Source organism: Pocillopora damicornis, chromosome 2 (assembly GCF_964200805.1).
Source record: "Pocillopora damicornis chromosome 2, jaPocDami1.2, whole genome shotgun sequence".
Classification (NCBI taxonomy): Eukaryota; Metazoa; Cnidaria; class Anthozoa; order Scleractinia; family Pocilloporidae; genus Pocillopora; species Pocillopora damicornis.
The window spans coordinates 26,027,476-26,047,231 of NC_142671.1; the positions used below are offsets into that span (position 1 = coordinate 26,027,476).

General features: G+C 37.2%; 1 protein-coding gene and 1 pseudogene across 3 annotated transcripts; both read right to left on the reverse strand.

The window, feature by feature from the left end:
* Nucleotides 1–271: 271 nt before the first annotated feature.
* Nucleotides 272–5,084, reverse strand: LOC149050513 (uncharacterized; annotated as a pseudogene). The gene is made up of 4 exons (XR_016182671.1): nt 5,073–5,084; nt 3,937–3,979; nt 2,258–2,522; nt 272–952 (listed from the first exon to the last, which is right to left on the reverse strand). The product of XR_016182671.1 is annotated as an uncharacterized LOC149050513 (transcript).
* A 6,272-nt stretch (nt 5,085–11,356) lies between these two features.
* On the reverse strand, nt 11,357–17,803 carry LOC149050514 (uncharacterized). Of its 2 annotated transcripts, none has more exons than XM_089198057.1 (9): nt 17,786–17,803; nt 16,233–16,293; nt 16,021–16,056; nt 15,864–15,890; nt 15,262–15,296; nt 15,020–15,073; nt 14,306–14,386; nt 14,061–14,103; nt 11,357–12,630 (listed from the first exon to the last, which is right to left on the reverse strand). In XM_089198057.1, exons 6-9 carry the CDS (start codon nt 15,050–15,052, stop codon nt 11,555–11,557), a joined length of 1,233 nt encoding a protein of 410 aa, XP_089054183.1. In that variant the 5' UTR covers nt 15,053–15,073; nt 15,262–15,296; nt 15,864–15,890; nt 16,021–16,056; nt 16,233–16,293; nt 17,786–17,803; the 3' UTR covers nt 11,357–11,554. The 2 variants fall into 2 exon arrangements, with proteins under 2 accessions (XP_089054183.1, XP_089054182.1); XM_089198056.1 differs by lacking the exon at nt 17,786–17,803 and adding an exon at nt 16,457–16,682.
* Between the last annotated feature and the right edge of the window lie 1,953 nt (nt 17,804–19,756).

Below are 19,756 nucleotides of genomic sequence, written 5' to 3' on the forward strand. Positions count from 1 at the left end.
TAAAAATAAGTGAATGAGGCTTTTACAACGGAAAACTGAATTTCAACGGAAAAAATAAAAAGTGAACGGAGATTTTTAACCACTGAGTAAACAAGAAATGAACTTTCCACAATTACAAATACTTTTGACTATGAATTTATAATGATGTTTATATCATCATCGATAACTTACACTCGATATATTCGTTTCCTGGAGGAATAACTTGGAGAAACAATTTGGAAAATATAAAACATGAATTACAATGGAAAAAAAGAGCATTCAAAACATAAAATTATTGTTCTATTATAGGAGTGGAAATCTCTTGGTACTCGATGAACTTTGCTCCAGCGGCCCGGAACACAGCTGACTGTGTGTTGTATTTCTGGCTGCTGTCGTAATAACTGGCCATACCTAAGAAGGTATGACAGCTGATCTCGAAAGGATGGCAAGCGAGGGCTCCACGAGTAGCAATAGACTGGAAAAGAACGAACTTGGTAACATCCCATTAATAAATAAACGAGTCAGTGTTGTAGAAGCTTCCAGACTAGTAGCAAGCAAAAGAGAGGAATGTGTGACCATTAATATTAACAGACTTGACGTCAAATGTCCCGTAGGTTTGAAGAGACTGTAGTTTGACAAAGTGTCCTCCTGACCATTTGAAGACTGTGGACTGAACAGAATACTTCTGTTGAGAGTTGTAATGGTTGGCGAAAGCGATGTAAGTGACATTGTTTATTTCAAATGCCGTTCATCCCATGGCACCTTCAGTTGCTATCTCCTGGAACTTGTTGAACTTGACGCCATTCAAATTGTAGATGACTGATTTTGTTGAGTAGGTACTTCCATCATGATAGTTTGCCAATGTGAGATATTTTTCGCTATTTAATGTGAAGAACTTGAAGTGTGCAGCTCCTTTTGTTGGTAATTTCTGAAATACCACAAACCGCTGTCCATTCCACTGGAAGACTACAGAGTCAACTTACATGTTACAATGACTGGGCAAAGGCTAGGAATTGCTCGCAACAAACGGATATCATCTTCTTAGATCTCTCCAAGGCTTTCGACAGTGTGCCACACGAGCGCTTGCTGTTGAAACTACAACGGTATGGGATAGACGGCTCTCTACTACTGTGGATTAGAAATTTTTTGACGAATAGAAGGCAGCGTGTAGTGTTAAGGGGCAATTGTTCAGACTGGTCACCCGTGATTTCAGGTGTGCCTCAAGGAACAGTACTCGGCCCAATCCTATTCATTATTTATATAAATGATATTTCGGCAAACATTGCATCAACCGTGAAAATCTACGCTGATGATACTAAAATCTATCGCAAGATCATGGAGCCTGATAAGGATATACCAGCCTTACAGCTGGACTTGAACAAATTAAGCGATTGGGCTAACAAGTGGCAGTTGCGCTTTAATCCTGAAAAATGTGAAGTTATGCGTGTAACGCACAGTAGAGACAGATCCAAGCCTAGTTATTCCCTTGGTACGCAACTAAAATCTGTCGACAGTGCCAAGGACCTAGGGGTCACAATAAACTACGATCTATCTTGGGGTAAACACGTTTCGTACATAGTAAACAAGGCGAACAAAGTGTTGGGTATAATTAGGCGATCACTTGGAAACGATAATCGCTATGCGTTTTCCTGCCTCTTTAAGTCGTTAGTAAGACCTATACTCGAATACGCTGTCCCCGTCTGGAGCCCCTACCAAAAAAAGGATATCGAATCCTTGGAAAAAGTCCAAAGAAGGGCATCTCGGTTGGCATTAAAGCAAAAACGCGGAGAAATGAGCTATGAAGACCGCTGCCGCCTACTGAATTGGCAAACTTTGGAGAAACGAAGAGAGTTTTTATCTCTGATCCAGTGCTACAAGATAGTTCTGGAAATAGATAGTCTTCATTTTTCGGACTTTTTTGAACTTACTAAATGTAATCGAACTAGAGCCAATCACGATTATAAGCTCTACGTAAAAATAGCTATCGTAAATTGCTACAAATTTTCTTTTTTTGTACGGATCGTTAATACGTGGAATAATTTGCCTAAAGATATTGTACACGCAGGATCATTGACTTTATTTCGTAACAGACTAAAGATTTACATGAATATTGATTGAGATGATGGTAAACAGTTTTTAATTATCTGTATATAATGTTTTGATCTTTTTATTCGGGGAATCTTTTATATAGGGTTAACCTCTAGAATATCCCCTTTCGAGAGATACTTTTACAATTTTTTTTATTTTCCTTCTCTTGAATATAGTATTGTAATGTAATGTCAAGTTGGTGCGTACCATCCCAAAAATGAGCCACAGCAAGGAAATGTTTATCAGCGATAGAAAAGTACTCAACACCATATGCACCTCCAGTTTGCAGGGTCTGGTACAATGTGAACTTTTCAGTCGGTTCATCCATCTTGTAAACCACGGAGCTTGTCTTGTATTTGTAAATATCTCCATGATGGTGGAATGTTGAACAGCTGCAGCTCCTCTGGTTGGCAAGTCTTGAACTTTCTCGAAGAAGTGGAAACCAGTGGAGCATTCTTGGATAAAAACAAAACAAATGGTTAACAGAGTTTACCTCTCATCCGCTGTTTCTGGTTACTCGCCTTTTAAAGGTGGTTCAAAAGAGTTTAGTTATTTTTAATCATTGTATTTTAACGTACCGAAGCTTTAACAGTTTCCTCTTTTCGAAATTTCCATACGACATGCGAAACTGTTATTCAACAATTCTTTCTATAAAAACTAATATTACCAAAGCAACACTCCATCATCTGAAACAACGTCCTTTCTCACTTTATTTTACTGTAACTCGAAAACAAGCCCGGTGACCCTAATTCTCACTCACCGTATTGCAATCAGCATATACAAATATGCAAGTTATATAGAAAAGGGAACAACTTGATTCAACAGGTTTCTTTTCTTTGTTTTGTTTTATTGTTTTTTTCTTCGCTTAAGAACTTAATAAGTTCATTTCTGCGAATGGAGGGAATGGCCAATCTTAACATAACTGACACACAACGGGCGTCTAATTTGTCAAAAATCTATCTTCTGTTGTGCCGTTAAACTATATAAAACTGGAGCATCAAAAGTTTGTTGAAAATCTTACTTACATTGGAACGAAAACCACTCGCAAAGTATATGTCCAGTCGAGACTTATGGCAATTCTGTTTCCTGTCCGCGATTTCAGCTTTCATTTGATTGTTCTTACGTTTTGGAGGGCGACAACAAGGCATTCTGCGTTAAGGGATATTCTGCCATTCGGCCATTCCTCCAATTCGCCGTTCTGCCAATCTACCGTTCTATCATTCCGTTGAATAGGGTCACCCTGTTAAACTCAAGGTATGGTATTTCAGACCTTGCTTGCTTCGCAAATTTAGCGGTTCATTGGCGCATTAGTCGCTGATTGAAATGGTAAAATGCTCTGTCTTCGAATAAGTAAAATTTTTCTCGATAGTTTCCACGATGTGCAGATAAAACCTATTTAGATATTAGATTTAAGGTAATACCTTGTTTTTAATAACATGCCGGTAAGGTCAATGTGAATTATTTTGAGGTGTTTATCATCTTTTGTAGTGTGACAGCAAGAACTGAAAAAAAAAAAGATATATTCCGATCTACTGGGCATAATTCGCTGATTCAAACGGTAAGGTACTCCCCGTTCAAAGAAAAAAGTTTTCCTGTAGGTTTCCATGTTGCGCCGATCACCTTATGAGATATAGGAAAAACTTTGGTTTTTTTTACGCGCCATCGTGAAATTATTGTGAGATGTTTCTCATCTTCTATAGTACTCCAGAACAAAGAATGAGTAGTACAGTGAACATCGAGCAAAAACTGGATCAAGATCGGAATTCTACTGTAACCATCACTCACTCAATCACTCACTCATTTTGCCAACATAAGTAGCCTCGCCTCCTGTAGTAGACAGCCACAAAACAAGTAAAAAATTATTCCTACCGACTTTACAACATCCTCTTTTCCCGGAGGATGACGAGGAGCTCTGCAAAGAATCATTAGAAATCTCGTCATCATTATCGTTTCATGCTTGTGCATGTCAAAGAACTTCACACAATAACTGCAAAAAAGTAATAATAAAAGAAAAAGTAGCAAATTAAAAATGATGGTTGATAAGAATACTGTGAGTTGAAAGAAAATTCTCGTTTGCTTTAACTGAGTAGGAAATACGCAAATTCATTCAATATAAAATACGGTTGAATGAAAATAGAATAAAATAAAGATAGCAAATTGCCGTGGCTTTAGAAAAATAAGTCTGCACTTTTTTGTTAAAACCATTCTCGTGTAGCTTAATGTGATTGTGACGTCGCCATTTACTGTAAACAAGTTTGAAATGAAAAAAAGCAGTTGACTGCAAGCGTAAATCAAAACACTGTACCGCAATTATTCAAAAGCGACTGACGAGACTAAGTTTACCTTATTATCATTTTAACTAGCGAATTGTCATCAGTCGCATAATTCCAAAGTTTCCTTTCATCAGAACTATTTTTCCCAATAATGCATCCCTTGAATCTTTCGGTTCTAGAATCAAGCAGTATTTATGGGACAAACCTTTTTTTTAAAGGGTTTTTTTTTATTTCTTGCATCCTTAGCCTGGCTTATCGAAAAGATGACGTGTAATTCAATATGAAGTAACCTTGTTGATATTGAATGCTAAATGGGAATATAAGTATGGGGGGGGGGGGGGGACGAGACAGCTCTACCACGGTGAAATGAACCTAATGAAAATAGCAATTATTTTGGAAATATAACATTCTCCTTCTTTTATTACGAGGAAGAAGACATAACCTTAAAAACAACATTGAAGAGTAGGGTGTCACTGAGGAAAAAATATTGACTTATGGCTGAAAGGGTTCGTTCCTTTTTCATTAAGTTGACAAGTGAAAGTAAATACCTTGGTCCGTTTGAAATCTGATCAAGTTGAACAAACAACTCACACACTGACACAGTTCTATTATCATTTGTTTATCCCGTGTAGCGCTATGCTGACGTGCCTACGGCCTCGGGCGGTATCCAAGACCTCGGGCACAGTTTTTCCCAATACGAACCTCCGGGTGAATAACATATAATTACTTCACCTCAAGAACCATGCTTTACATTAGACATGTAATGAAAACTCTGAATATGCAAAGCCGTCTCGTCAGGATTAATGAATAACGAAAACAACCGCGTTCTTTGGCAAATACAATGTAGTTCCATGATTTACTTGAGTTAAATAGAAAACGATATCGAGGTCAACTTTACTTCCATGATAGTCTCTCTCTCTTTTTCTTTTTTACTCTGAATCTCGATGAAGCTATAACTTCACTTTCTAATGTTCAAGAATTCGTAGACTAGCACTCGGCATTTCATGAAATCGCTTAAGTTTCACACTCTGTGGAAGGATTGACGATGAAGGAACTCAAAATACGATGTCAATTTGTTTAGTTTTTCGAGAGTTCGGTGAAAATTCTAAGAATTTGGTTACTCGATAGGCGTCCTGAAACACCTTGTTCCCGTGTTGAGCCGTGCTGACGTGTCCATGTGATCATCAATAAAAATTGCTTATTATGTATCAACTGTTCGTTCACTCGGTTTACTAAAACTGTTTAAGCTGAATTTTAAGATAATAGGCCCGAAAAAATTAGTGCTGGGATAGTTAATTACTGAAACACAAAACCATCAATAGAAAAACTGACGAAGAAATAAGGTCCAGAAGATTCTGTTGTCAAAGAACAAAAGTAACTGGGAATAAATAACGACTGAGTGATATTTGGAGAGGAAGATGTTGGCGTTGAATCAAAATGTAAACATTTCCCAGATTTGGTTCTTCAGGGCCATAATAGAATCGTAATTTTCGCAAGGTTTTGGCGAAAGTGAGGACATTTCGCAAGATTTTCAAATAATTGCTCACTTTGCTCGAATAACCATTCCCTTGTTAACTGCCCGATATTTTTAACCTATTAACCGCTTCGACGCTGCAGCTATTTTTAGATAAGTTGGCAAAAATCTACAGTTAAGAAACCCATTTTGTTATCATTTTAAGAGATGCGCTTCCCTGATCTTAAGTGTGGTAATCTATTTTGAGAGTAAACAAGTCTGTGATCAGGCTAATGCACTGAAATCAAACACAATTGTGAACATGAAATCAACATGCAAATGCAACATGCATGGTTTTGCAAAGAAAATACTTTTTTTTATTATTTGTTCTGTTATAATTTCGTCACAGACAGGATGTTTTAGCTGATTTCACTATATCCTCAAGTACAGGCCTTCTTTTTGGCGGGTGAGAGCTTATTCTCTCTTCCTGAAAAATTTGTCCGTCGCTTTACAGGTTACGCAATCGTGGCGCCTTTGTTCGAGGGGAGCTAATTTGTGTTACAAATGATTAAATTTTACATGGAATGTATCCCTGATGGATGCTTTAAATAACACAAGTAAACATTGTTTGGTTTACTTCATGTTCTAGATAGACCAGCGGCGGATATTCAGAAGACTTATTGATAGTTTGTTCACAATGAGGAGTAAAATTTGTGAGTTGTGTCCTTTTGATGTGAACAAGATAAAGAAGAGGTATGAATGTCTGTTAAGTGTAAGTTTCTCAGTTAATAAATCGATCATTTTTGTTTTAAAATGTCGGTTTAAAAGAAAATCAGAAATATCATAATGCCAAACAGCTGATATTATCATGGTAGTATATAAATAAGTGAATGAAGCTTTTAAAACGGAAAACTGAACTTCAAGATAAATAAAAAGTAAACGGAGATGAGTAAATAGAAATGAACTTTCGACAATTGCAAATACTTTTGACTATGAATTTATAATGATGTTTATATCATCATCGACAACTTACACTCGATCTCTTTGTTCCCTGGTGGAATAACTTAAAGAAATAATTCGGAAAATAAAAAAAATAAATTGTGATGAAAAAAGGGACGCTCAAAACATAAAATTCTTGTGTTATTGGAGGAGGTTTGTTGCTTCAGCTCGAGAGCAGGACGGCTTGACGAAATAGCAATGCTGTTTAAATATACAAAGGAAACATTGCACATTTACAGCCCTACTGTTTTAGTAGAAGAACGAAAGAGCTTTCGTTTCACAGAAATTATTTTACAGACTTTACCAGAGCCAAACTGTGATTGACTATTGTCGAAGTGACCATCAATGTCAATCAGTGGAGATCACTTATCAGTGATCAATGTGTGTTTTACTAGAGAAAGGAACACGTGAAGTTATTCAAAATCATTATGTTTTTGCTCACTTTTTCTTATTTGAAAATTATACATTTAACTATACACTAATTCCAAAACCTTCTTCAGTAAATTTATGGAATAGATTCTCTTGGATCCTTCCGCTTAGTCTTTTCCTCTGTTTACTTGAACTGTGTACAGAAAATTATTAATGTTTTCTCCGGTCGTTAATTATGAATAGCTCAACTCTGATTCTCAATATATCAACATTTGTAGTTCATGAATAAATAAAAGGAGAAAGAAAAAGTTAGCGTTTTGATGAAAGCTTTACTTGGCTGCGACTCATGCCTAAACTGAAATGACAATGTTACAGATGTGGCGGCGAAACACAGACGAAATAAGTAACTTCAATTCATTTTCTTTTGCGATAGATTGATTATAATACGAAAAATATAGGCGTCGTCGTCATGGGTCTCGTTAAGTAACCTGTCCTGTCTTGGGTATCCTGTGTGAAAAGCGAAAGTGACAAGTTAGATTCGGAGGCGAGACGTGGTTAGAAACTTCAGCCTTTCGTCTTTTTTCCTCCCTTTGTTTGTCTTTCATAAGTGCCAAGTCCTTAGTCGACAGAAGGGCATAAGAAGGTTAGATCGGAAAATAGAACTGAAACGCCTTCCCTCAGACTGTTTCCACTGAAAGAGTAAAAGGGAGGAACGAGAGAAAAGTAGAGAACGGGTGTAAACAATACCATAATATGCCCAAATCGAGGCTTGGTACTAAAACAAGGTAGTTTTACATCGCCATGAAATGTCTGGAAGGTGCATCCAGAGGAGATCTAGATCCTATGTTTGCACCTGCTAAAAGCAATAGAGCGGCGTAAAACTATAGGGGGTTGTTAGAATGGTTAACTAATGAATCTTCTGCGCACTGGTGGCGATTTCTGCAGCCGAGCAAGTGACGACTTGACATTCATCTTTTCATACCGGTTTTAAAACGAGTAACTCGACTGAGGGTCATGGACATCCTCTTTAGGTGTTCCGAACTCGCTGACTATCCGTGATTTTGAGTCCACGCAGTTGGGACTATAAAGTTCTCCGTAATATCTGCAGCGGGGAGCCTTAAATACAGGTTTTCCTAACAGAATGATTGGTTACTCGTTTCCTTCAAGCTGAAGGTCAACATCCTTTGCAGTTGTGGATAGAGAGTTGTAGATAATAGGTGCGAATAATAGCTTAAACTATTTTAAATAGTTCAATTTATTATTTATAACAAAGATTTTAATTTACATCGATTTTTGAAACACATTAACTTACAGAAAAATACAATACTTCAGACCCGCACTATAGAACAGGCTACACAACCAGGCAAATAATCATTTAATCTTCAGTCCTCTAAAAACACCATAAGAAAACTAGATATCAGTAGTATTTTAGATCGTAACTGTAGGTGTTGCTGCCTCTATAAATAGTGATTTTATATTTTGGATTCAGATCATAGATTGTAGATTTTAGATTGTAAATATGAGATTAGACTGTGCAGTTGGTGTGAGGCTCTCTATTAATTTTTTTCAATGTTTTATTGTCAGCTAAATTCTATGTCGGCTATGTATGGTTTCCCCAAATAGCTCGTACCTAAATACATTTGATACTAAAGTAAATGTTTGTTAACATTTAAAACCTTCTGTCTAAATTTGTATTTGTTAAGAAAATGAATGGAAGGAGTACGAGGAATCCAGAAAGCAGATGCAACGAGCACCATAAAGTGACCCGTGCTCAGGATGCAAACAAGGCTGAGTGAAAAACAAGGTAAGCCATGCTTGTTGTGGTCGCACGGTCTTGGCGCATGTTTATAATCGGTGATAACTTTTAAATACAGCTAGGAGAGCGTTCAATAAGCACTCAAATGGACTCTCTTTCAAAGAGTTCATTCATTTTGCAATGAAAAAATCAAGGAGGCGGTTAAAGAATATCGATAGCAAAGAGTAAAGATAAACACAAAGCCCGTCAAGCGAGAGAGAAATTTACAAGGGAACAATGCAAATGATAACTGCAGATTGTGTTGCTGCGATTTTTCCATAAAGTAAATTGGAAAACATTTCAAGCTACTAGTGGCTTTTGCCATGTTCTGCTTCTTCGCCAGAGTGTAGTAACCAACCTAGCCCGGAGAAGAATTCGATGGCCAAGAAATTTTTCAGTTTCAGGAAAGCGCTTCCCCATTCTTCAAGTGAGAATGGCGCCAGTTATTCTGTGTCAATCAATGACTTTAAGTGCGTCCCTTCTTGCCGCAGGTGGTAGTACCCTGTCATTCGATTACTTATCAACCAGGAGGCGATTAGAAAGAGGGTGGCAGAGGGTTTTTGCGTGACGCGTGACGGCCCCAAAATTTGCAGGATGACGCGTGATTAAACCTAAATGATCCGCGTGACGCGGGACCGGACATCACAAATTGATGCGTGATTTTCTATTTTACAAGTGCGTGACGCGTGATTTACAAGACTTACTAATTAGATTTCCGTGATAGTGAACGCACTTTGACCAAGAGGAACCCAATTATTCAAAGTAAATAGAGTCTTAACAAAGATCAATAAACCGTGGCAGCCTTCACACTGGTTTCTGGTCTTTTCCGTCCTTTGCTGACCTTCGCCTGACCTTTGATCTTCCTGGTAGGTCCAAACAATCGTAACATAATATGCATAACTTAATGTAGTTAACATTTGGCTAAAAACTATGATCTTCAGTGTTCTTTTTGTCGACCGCCTGGTTGTCTAGTTTCAACAAGTAAATCATCTTTATTTGTCTAACAAAAAGCAATATGACAAGTAAAACGCAGTTCATTCCAGGATAAAATCGTTGGATGCAATGTAATTTTCAATAATACATCCGATAGGTTGAAATCTTACAGTGTTAGCTTAGTGTACTTACTCCTTTTTACGTGACGCGTGATTGGTTAAAAAAAATTACCCGTGATGCGTGATTCGATAGAAAAAATTCAGCGTGCTGATTGGAACCCCACCTTTGCCACCCTCCAGAAACCTTCCTTGAATTCACTTCCTTCCTCGCCAGAACTAATAAGATCGTAAAAACAATAATACTATTGCCGAAGCCCTTGGAAAGGATGGCTCAAACATTTTTCCGCTTACTGCAACGCTTGATTAAACAAATGCTTCATGGCCTGCTCTACATCTTTCTTTGACAAACTCTAACGCCTTTCTCGACACATATTCGGTGACGAAAAAGCTTTTTGAGTCTTTTTTTCCACCTTCCTCATTTCCATCTCGTTACAACTGTAGTCAACTAACGCTAGACAACCAGCCACAGTCTCAAGCCTCGTTGCTTTAGCACACAAGAAAAGCCCTCAGCTACGCGAGATAGCCCTCTTCTGTTGTTTTTCAGATGTGGAGTATTTATACTCCCCGCTGCCCATGCATAGTAAATAGGTTGTATCGCCTGTATAATATGCATCACATCTCTCACATTAAATTTGTTTCCAAGGCATTGTTGGTTCACTATAGAGGGCTTTATTTTTTTGTAATTTGTAAACATTCTGAGATGTAATTGTCTATGAGGACCGGTTACTATAGTCGGGTAAAACTTTCCAGCTGAGGGTACGAGGCTCCTTTCGTAAGAAGTCGGCAATTTTCTGGTCTTTGAGGGGTAAGGTGATTCCTACAGTGCTCTCCATCCACATGCTTAGGGGAGTGAAAGGACGGGAGGAGGGGGGGGGGGGGAGAAAGGGCTCTCTTTATGCTTGGTACACACCTTGTCCTGGTACTATTAAGAAGCGTGAAATATGTTGAAAGTAATATCACTACATTCTTTTAGATATTTCAATTTCTAGTACTTCATCTCAAAAGTGATCATTTACACCAATTGTTAACATCACATAATATAATGTTCAACACTTTTTTTATTGTAAAAGATAAATGAATCAGCAGCAGCAGGAAATTCAGAAAATCAGACGATAGGACCTCCGACTTATTTTGATTAGAGATTCGTGGGATTGTCTAGGTGTGCGGGTGTCTCCTGAGGAGATGTGATTTCTGTGGCAAAACACACACAGAAAAAATGAGTTGAGGGTATTTAGTCCATTTAAGAATATTGAACGTACCTGATAGTACTGTTCTTGGGATCAACTGTTATCAATAAAAGTGAAAGGTATTTATTCACACAAAATTAGAAAGAAACCAGACTTTAGTATCATGGTCAATGCACAGCTTTATTGTAGATTTCACTCTTAAAGAGGCTGATAAACACTCATTTATCAAAGATATCAGTTTTGACTATCCCTATATCTGAACCTTTTTCTTCGATTTTTGAGCAAATACTATCACTACACCAATGCATAAAGCAGCTGAGACTCTTGGTCATTACGCTTTTCGTCCTGTGTCGCTATTTCTACACCCACTTGTACAAAGCACTGTTTATGTTGTACTTCTGATTGTAGTGGTTTGCCACAGCCAGATAAGTGTGACCTTTGTACTCAAATGATGTCATATCATGAGCTCCATGAGTGGAAATCTCTTGGTACTCGATGAACTTTGCTCCAGCGGCCTGGTACACAGTTGACTGTGTGTTGTATTTCTGGCTTCTGGTGTAGTAATTGGCCATACCTAAGAAGGTATGACAGCTGATCATGAAAGGATGGCAAGCGAGGGCTCCACGAGTAGGAATAGACTGGAAAAGATCGAACTTGGTACCATCCCATTTATAAATAAACGAGTCAGTGTTGTAGGAGCTTCCAGAGTAGTAGCAGGCAAAAGAGAGAAATGTGTGGCCATTGTTATTAACAGACTTCACGTCAAATGCTCCGTAAGTTTGAAGAGACTGTAGTTTGACAAAGTGTCCTCCTGACCATTTGAAGACAGTGGACTGAATAGAATACTTCTGTTGAGAGTTGTAATGGTTGGCGAAAGCGATGTAAGTGACATTGTTTATTTCAAATGCCGTACATCCCCTAGCACCTTCAGTTGCTATCTCCTGGAACTTGTTGAACTTGACGCCATTCCATTTGTAGATGACTGATTTTGTTGAGTGGGTTCTTCCATCATAAAAGTTTGCCACTGTGAGATATTTTTCGCTATTTAATGTGAAGAACTTGAAGTGTGCAGCTCCTTTTGTTGGTAATTTCTGAAATACCACAAACCGCTGTCCATTCCACTGGAATACTACAGAGTCAAGTTGGTACGTACCATCCCAAAAATGAGCCACAGCAAGGAAATGTTTATCAGCGATAGAAAAGTACTCAACGCCATATGCACCTCTAGTTTGCAGGGTCTGGTACAATGTGAACTTTTCAGTCGGTTCATCCATCTTGTAAACCACGGAGCTTGTTTTGTGTTTCTGAATATCTCCTTTATAGTTGCCAAAGGTGAGGAACAGACTTCCATTAATGGTGAAATGTTGAACAGCTGTAGCTCCCCTGGTTGGCAAGTCTTGAACTTTCTCGAAGAAGTGGAAACCAGTGGAACATTCTTTGATAAAAACAAAACAGAGTTGACAGAGTTTACCTCTCATCCTTTGCTTCTGGTTATTAGCCTATTAAAGGTGGTTCAAAAGAGTTTCGTCATTTTTAATCACCGTATTTGAACGTACCGAAGCTTTAACAGTTTACTCTTTTCGAAATTTCCATACGACATGCGAAACTGTTATTTAACAATTCTTTCTATAAAATATAATGTTACCAAAGCAACACTCCATCCTCTCAAACAACGTCCTTTTTTTCACTTTATTTTCCTGTAACTCGAAAACAAACCCTACTTCTCAATCACTGTATTGCAATCAGCATATAAACATATGTAAGTTATATGGACAATGGAACAACTTGACTCAACTGGTTTCTTTTTATTTGTTTTGTTCGTTTGTTTTTTGCTTCACTTAGGAAGTTAATAAGTTCATTTCTGCGAATGGAGGGAATGGTCAATCTTAACATAACTGACACACAACGGGCGTCTAATTTGTCAAAAAATCTATCCTCTATTGTACTCCATAAAACTGGAGCATCAAACGAGATTTTCCCTCAAAAGTTTGATGAAAATCTTACATTGGAACGAAAACTACTTACAAAGTATATATCCACTCGAGACTTATGGCAATTTTATTTCTTGTCCGCGATTTCAGCTTTCATTTGATTGTTCTTACGTTTTGGAAGGTGTTTTTGGCACTTTTTGTTAATTATAACAATTCCCTGAAAGCTTAAATTTAAGCAGAGGCAATATAAAAAAAAATTGATTAAACAAAACTAGTGTCCTACGAATAAAAAAAATAGATCGTGTCTGATGTATACGGCTCGATGTTGCCGTCTCTGATTTTGCTGCTATTGTTGTAGTGCTATTTTATAAAAGAAATTAAATCTAAGTCCTCTCAATGGTGAGAAATTTTTTCATCATAAAATTTTCCTCGATAGTTTCCACGATGAGCAGATAAAACTTATCTAGATATTTTTGCAAGGAAATGCCTTGTTTTTAATAACGTGCTGGTAAGGCTACTGTGAATTATTTTGAGGTGTTTATCATCTTTTTTAGCGTGACGTCAAGGACTGAAAAAAAGGTATATTCCGATCTACTGGGCATAATTCGCTGATTCAAACGGTAAGATACTCCCCGTTTAAAGAAAAAAGTTTTCCTGTAGGTTTTCATGTTGCGCCGATCATCTTATGTGATATAGGAAAAACTTTGGTTTTTTTACGCGCCATCGTGAAATTATTGTAAGATGTTTCTCGTCTTCTTTAGTACTTCAGAACAAAGAGTGAGTAGCACAGTTAACATCGAGTAAAAATTGGATCAAGATCGGAATTCTATTGTAACCATCACTCACTCACTCACTCACTCATTTTGACGACATAAGTAGCCTCGCCTCCTGTAGGAGACATAAGCCACAAAAACAAGTAAAAAGTGACTCCTACCGACTTTACAACACCCTCTTTTCCCGGAGGATGACGAGGAGCTCTGCAAAGAATCATTAGAAATCTCGTTATCATTATCGTTTCGTGCTTGTGCATGTCAAAGAACTTCACACAATAACTGCCAAAAAATAATAATAATAAAAAAAAGTAGCAAATTACTTGTTGTAATATTTAATTGCTTTAGAAGTACACAAGGTCTGTTGCACTTTTAAGTGATGATTTCTATCCATTATATCTTTCCGTACCAGGTCATCACATGTTCCCGGCATTCCTTTCTGTCCTTTTAGTCCTAGTGATCCTTTCTGTCCAACAGATCCTTTCTCGCCCTCGATGAAAAAGCAAGCTTATAAAAAAAGGTTGTATAGCACGAACTTTTTCGCTATCCATCATGAAATAACTTTGAGAAGTTACTGGTTTTCAAGTTTATCTTTAAGCTGTGTTCGACGAAAGAATTTTTCATACAAACCTCATGAAACTTTCTTTAGAAGATCCCCCCCCCCCCTCCAACTGAATAATGACCAATCCCTACCAGGTCCTACCAGGGGTTCCTAGTGCTACTATTATCGCGTTTGTCTGTCAGTTTTTAGTTGAACCGAATGATTCATAGAACTAACTTCGGAACTACAATTACCATTCTTTCCCTTTATTCCTGGCTTACCCCCATCCCCCTGAAGAAATCAAAATTTAACGTATGAGCGCAACATACCTCATTGTATTCATTGACAGTCAGATAATTCTCCAATAGGGTAAAATAAAAAGCAAGAGAACTCTTACAAGACGGAATAATGAAATGTTCTCCTTTCCCAAAACCTAATTCTATAACTGCATCTTTTAAGGCTGGGATACCTGCAGTAATCACGATTTAAATATTCCAACCAAATAATTGGTAACAGTTAAAGTGTCAATCAGATCAAAACCAAAGAAAAATTAGCCGGAAAACCACTTTAATTTTTACCAACCTTGATGCCGGCATTTCCATTCACACCATGCATGCCTGGTTCACCTTTCTCTCCCTGGATGAGTTAAAAGGAATGGAAGTAATCTACCGGTAACCATGACAACAGTTTGATTGATGTACTCATAAGTTCACCACTAACAAGAAGAGATACGTCATATACAGTTCAATGCATTTGTATTCTCAAGTCCGTTTCAATGTCATTTTTTTAACGACGGTTACATTATCGTTTTAAAAATACATAACCTTTGCTCTAACTGTCCCATCGCGTCCATCTCGTCCTATGTTGAAAATGTTGGCGATCAGTACAAATTGTGAAACATAGATAAACGAAAACAGCAACAAAAGTACAAAGTCACGGTACACCTTCGTTTCCCAAAAAATGTATTATTCATAGTAATTTTCAGTCATTCAAACTCGTTGTAATGTTAACTTGACACAAGTAATCATCATATTACTAGGTTTTCGTTTTTCTCTCTCCCCAAATTCCCATACAGGACGAATCAGCGGGTCAGCCCGAGGATTTTGGTAGCGTCTCGCAAAAATTTACCTGGTCCTCCCCAAAGGCTCTGTAATATTCTTATGATTCCCCACCCCTACCCCCCTTGGCAGCTAATTGACAGTCATTTTGCTATAGTCCCCCCTTGATATTCTGTTGTCGACGAGTGATCCCCCATCAGTACCCCCTTAAAAACATGTGATCTTCCTAAAGTCCTCCACCAACCCTCCCCCCCCTCCACAGCAAATCCATAATAAGCCGTCCCTACCACTTGTGTTTATGAAGGAATTCACGTTAAAAAATTTTCCATCTAAATCAAAAATTCACTTTGAATAAATAACTACATCACCGTTTATTCCATCGCGTCCATCTTTTCCTGCATGGAAAGAAATCAATTTTCTTGTGTTAGAAAGGTAAGTAAACAGTTTATTTTTATGATGAAAAGTTGTTCGTTTTTAAGTCAATAACTTGATGAATGAACCATAAAGTAACTTTTGCACACTCACCGTTTTGTCCATCTTTTCCGTCTTTTCCGTCTTTTCCTGTCCAGAAATTAACAGAAACCAAACATCAATGAAGAAACTCGAATTTCTTTCTTTCTCGCCCATATGAGCAGATGTAAATAAATAAATACGTGTTACAAGTATTATTATTATTATTCTAAGGTAATTATAAATGTGCTGAACAAGGTGGGATTTTTGTTTGAAGTTTTACCCACCATCTTTACAGTATCCAACTTGTGAAACGCAGCAGTTTGATTTTGTCGCTGTTCCATGACTCTGTTGAAGGTTTGAAAGTAAAAACGAGCAGTGCATACAGAAATTATGAAATCAAGGGGTTGTTTGGGAAATCACAAGCACGAACAAAACACAAACCTTCTCACTTTCACTCGAATTCCGATTCGAATATAATTACTTCAAGCCTAGTTATCAATTTGGTTACCTGATTTGCAGATTTGTTCTGTGATTTTGCGAAGGAACTCAACAAAAAGGCAAGAGCCAACACAAAGAATAGGCGAAACATTTTCACTCTCAGCGCCCTCCGATATGAAATGATAGACGAATCTGTCAGCATAAAAGGAACAACTTTCCAACTCCGTTTATTTTGTCCCACGACAGGAAAATTCAGGATGTTTAAGGGCTTGTGTTATGAATAGTGTTTACAATGCACAATGAGAATTTGTAGTTTATGGATTATGATATGCTAACTGACCGACTACGATGAACTTCTTATATCTCCTTAAAACATCGTTATCTTGTATAGTGATCTGGTATGGAGAATTTAGGCCCTTATCAGTGAAGATTAGTTGTTTGGTCTTTATGTAAATTCTCACTAATTACTGTAGTAAAAAAAAAGGTTTTGATCTGTGAAAGGAAAGGTGTCCATAGCAAGAACTCAGCTCGCTTGACATCATTTTGAGGAATTTTTCAAATATGTGATGGTTGATATGAATACTGTGAGTTGAAAGAAAATTCTCGTTTGCTTTTACTAAGTAGGAAACACGCAAATTCATTCAATATAAAATACGGTTGAATAAAAATGAAATAAACTTAAGATAGTAAATTGCCGTGGATGTAGGATATAAGTGTGCACCTTTTTGTTAAAACCATTCTCGTGGAGCTTAATGGGATTGTAACGACGCCATTTACCGTAAGCGAGTTTGAAAGGAAAAAAATCGGTTGACTGCAACCGTAGATCAGAACACTGTGCCGCAATTATTCAAAAGCGACTGACGAGACTTAGTTCACCCAATTATCATTTTAACTAGCAAAATATTATCAGTGGCATAATTCTAAAGTTTCCTTTGAATAAGATAATTTTTCCTAATAGTGCATCCCTTGAATCTTTCGGTTCTAGAATCAAGCAGTATCTATGGGACAAACCTTTTTTTAAGGTTTTTCTTTATTTCTTGGCTCCTTAGCCTGGTTTATTGAAAAGATGACGTGTAACTCAACATGAAGTAACCTTGTTGATATTGAATGCTATATGCGTATTATCCTGTGTTTAAAATATGTTTATCCTGCGAATAAAAATATTAAAGGGAGGGATGTACGAGATAGCTTTGCTACGATAAAATGAACCTGCTTACCAGAGTAACCAGGTGTAATGAAAATAGCAATTATTTTGAAAATATAATATTCTCCTTTTTTTACGAGGCAGAAGACATAACTCTAAGAACAACATTAAAGAGTAGGGGGTCACTAAGGGAAAATTATGACTTATCGCTGAAAGGGTTACTTCTTAATAAAGTTGACAAGTGAAAGTAATTACCTTGGTCCGTTGGAAATTTGATCAAGTTGAGCAAACGGATCACACACATTGTTCTATTACGTACCCCGCTGTGTTTATCCCGTGTAGCGCTATGCTGACGTGTCCAGATGATTAGAAATAGAAATTGCTTATTTTATGTTATTTGTCTGTTTACTCGGTTCACTAAAACCGTCCAAATTGTATTGTCAGAGAATAGGCTCATGAGTTTTCGAGCTGAGATTATGATTTATTGCAACAAATAAAATTAATTAACAAGGTTACCGAAGGCAGAAGAGAATGGTCAAAGTCGTTTGCTTACGCCAGCTATCCACTGTCACAAAACAAAAAATATTGGGAATAATTAAGTTTAGTGATATCTGAAAAGGATATGTTTGTTTTAGGTCTAAGTATCTAAATGACATAAATTTGAGTTCTCAAGCCCATAATTAGTAATAGTGCTATATTTTCCTTTTGTTCTGGACCAAAAGGGCTCCTCGCCACACTTCACCGAGTTTCCATACAACATACAAGTTGTTTAACTAGGGATTACTTGACAAGATTGTTAAGACTCTGAAGAAAAAATAAGAAGAAAAACGGAAAAAGCACTGGTATCATATAACAGCCTTTGCTTCATCTCAAGAACCATGCTCTTCATTCAACATGTAATGAAAACGCTGAATATATCAGGATTAGAGAATAACGAAAACAACCACGTTCTGTGGCAAACACAGTGTAGTTCCATGATTTACGTAAGTTGTATAGGAAATGATATTGAGGTCAACTTTATTTCCATGATAGCCTTTTTTTTTACTCTGACTCTTGATGAAGCTATATCTTCACTTTCTTATGTTTAGAAATTCTTAGACTGGAAATCGGCCTTTCATGTAATCGGTTAAGTTTCACATTAGTGGACGAATCGAAGAGGAAGGACCTCAAAACACGATGCCAATTTGTTTAGTTTTTCGAGAGTTCGATTAAAATTCTAAGAATTTGGTTTCGCAATCGGTAGGCGTACTTATTCATGAAAGTGATATGTAGAAATAAACACCTTGTTCCCGTGTCGCGCTATGCTGACGTGTCCAGATGATCATCATAAAAAAAATGCTTATTGTTTACCAATTGTTCATTCACTCGGTTTAATAAAACTGTTCTTCAGGATCATGACAGAATCGATCTTTTCGCTAGGTTCTAACGAAAGTGAGGACATATTGCAAAATTTTCAAAAAATTGCCAACTTTGGTCGAATAACCATTCCCTTGCTAACTGCCCGGTATTTTTTTACCCATCAACCGCTTCAACACTGTGGCAATTTTTAAATAAGTTTTCAAATATCTACAGTCAAGAAACCTATTTTGTTATCATTTTAAGAGATGTACTTCTCTGATCTTAAGTGTGGTAGTCTATTTTGAGAGTAAACTAGTCTGTGATCAGGCTAATACACTGTGATCAAACACAATTGTGAACATGAAATCAACATGCAAATTTGGTTTTTGCAGAAAATGCTTTTTTTTTTTTAATTTTTCTTTTATAATTTATGTCACAGAAAATATATTCTATCTGATTTCACTATATCCTCAAGTGCAGGCCTTTTTTTGGTGAGTGCGACCTTTGTTGCTAAGAATAGTGGTGGGGTGAAAAAGAAGCCAATGATAATCTTAGAAGAGTTTTTTTTCCGTTTTAGTTTCAACAAGCGGCGCCAGCGACTGGCAGGCATGCAAGGATTCACACTGAAATAACAGAACAACCTTCGTTTTGCATAAAATTGTAATTTACAGTCCTTGAACTTGAAAACAATCCGAAGATTCTTTGAAAATACCATTTACTGCGAAGCGTTCGGAGTTTACAGATGTTCAAAAGCTTTTTCTGTTATGGCGTGAGATTGAGGACAAAATCGATCATTACGTTTCGTATCGTGTTTTTTTCCTGTGTGAAGCAACAAGAGATGCCGGCGACTGACGAAATTACAAGTTAACACGAAAATCAAATAACACC

What these genes read in the sequence shown, in the direction of transcription:
- LOC149050514 (XM_089198056.1), bottom strand. Translation starts at nt 16,588, where the DNA reads ATGCTGACAGATTCGTCTATCATTTCATATCGGAGGGCGCTGAGAGTG. An exon ending in TGGACGCGATGGAATAAACG is followed by an intron (nt 15,297 to 15,863) that starts GTGATGTAGTTA and finishes TTTTCAACATAG; the next exon opens with GACGAGATGGACGCGATGGG. An exon ending in AAGAGGGTGTTGTAAAGTCG is followed by an intron (nt 12,631 to 14,060) that starts GTAGGAGTCACT and finishes TTTTTATCAAAG; the next exon opens with AATGTTCCACTGGTTTCCAC.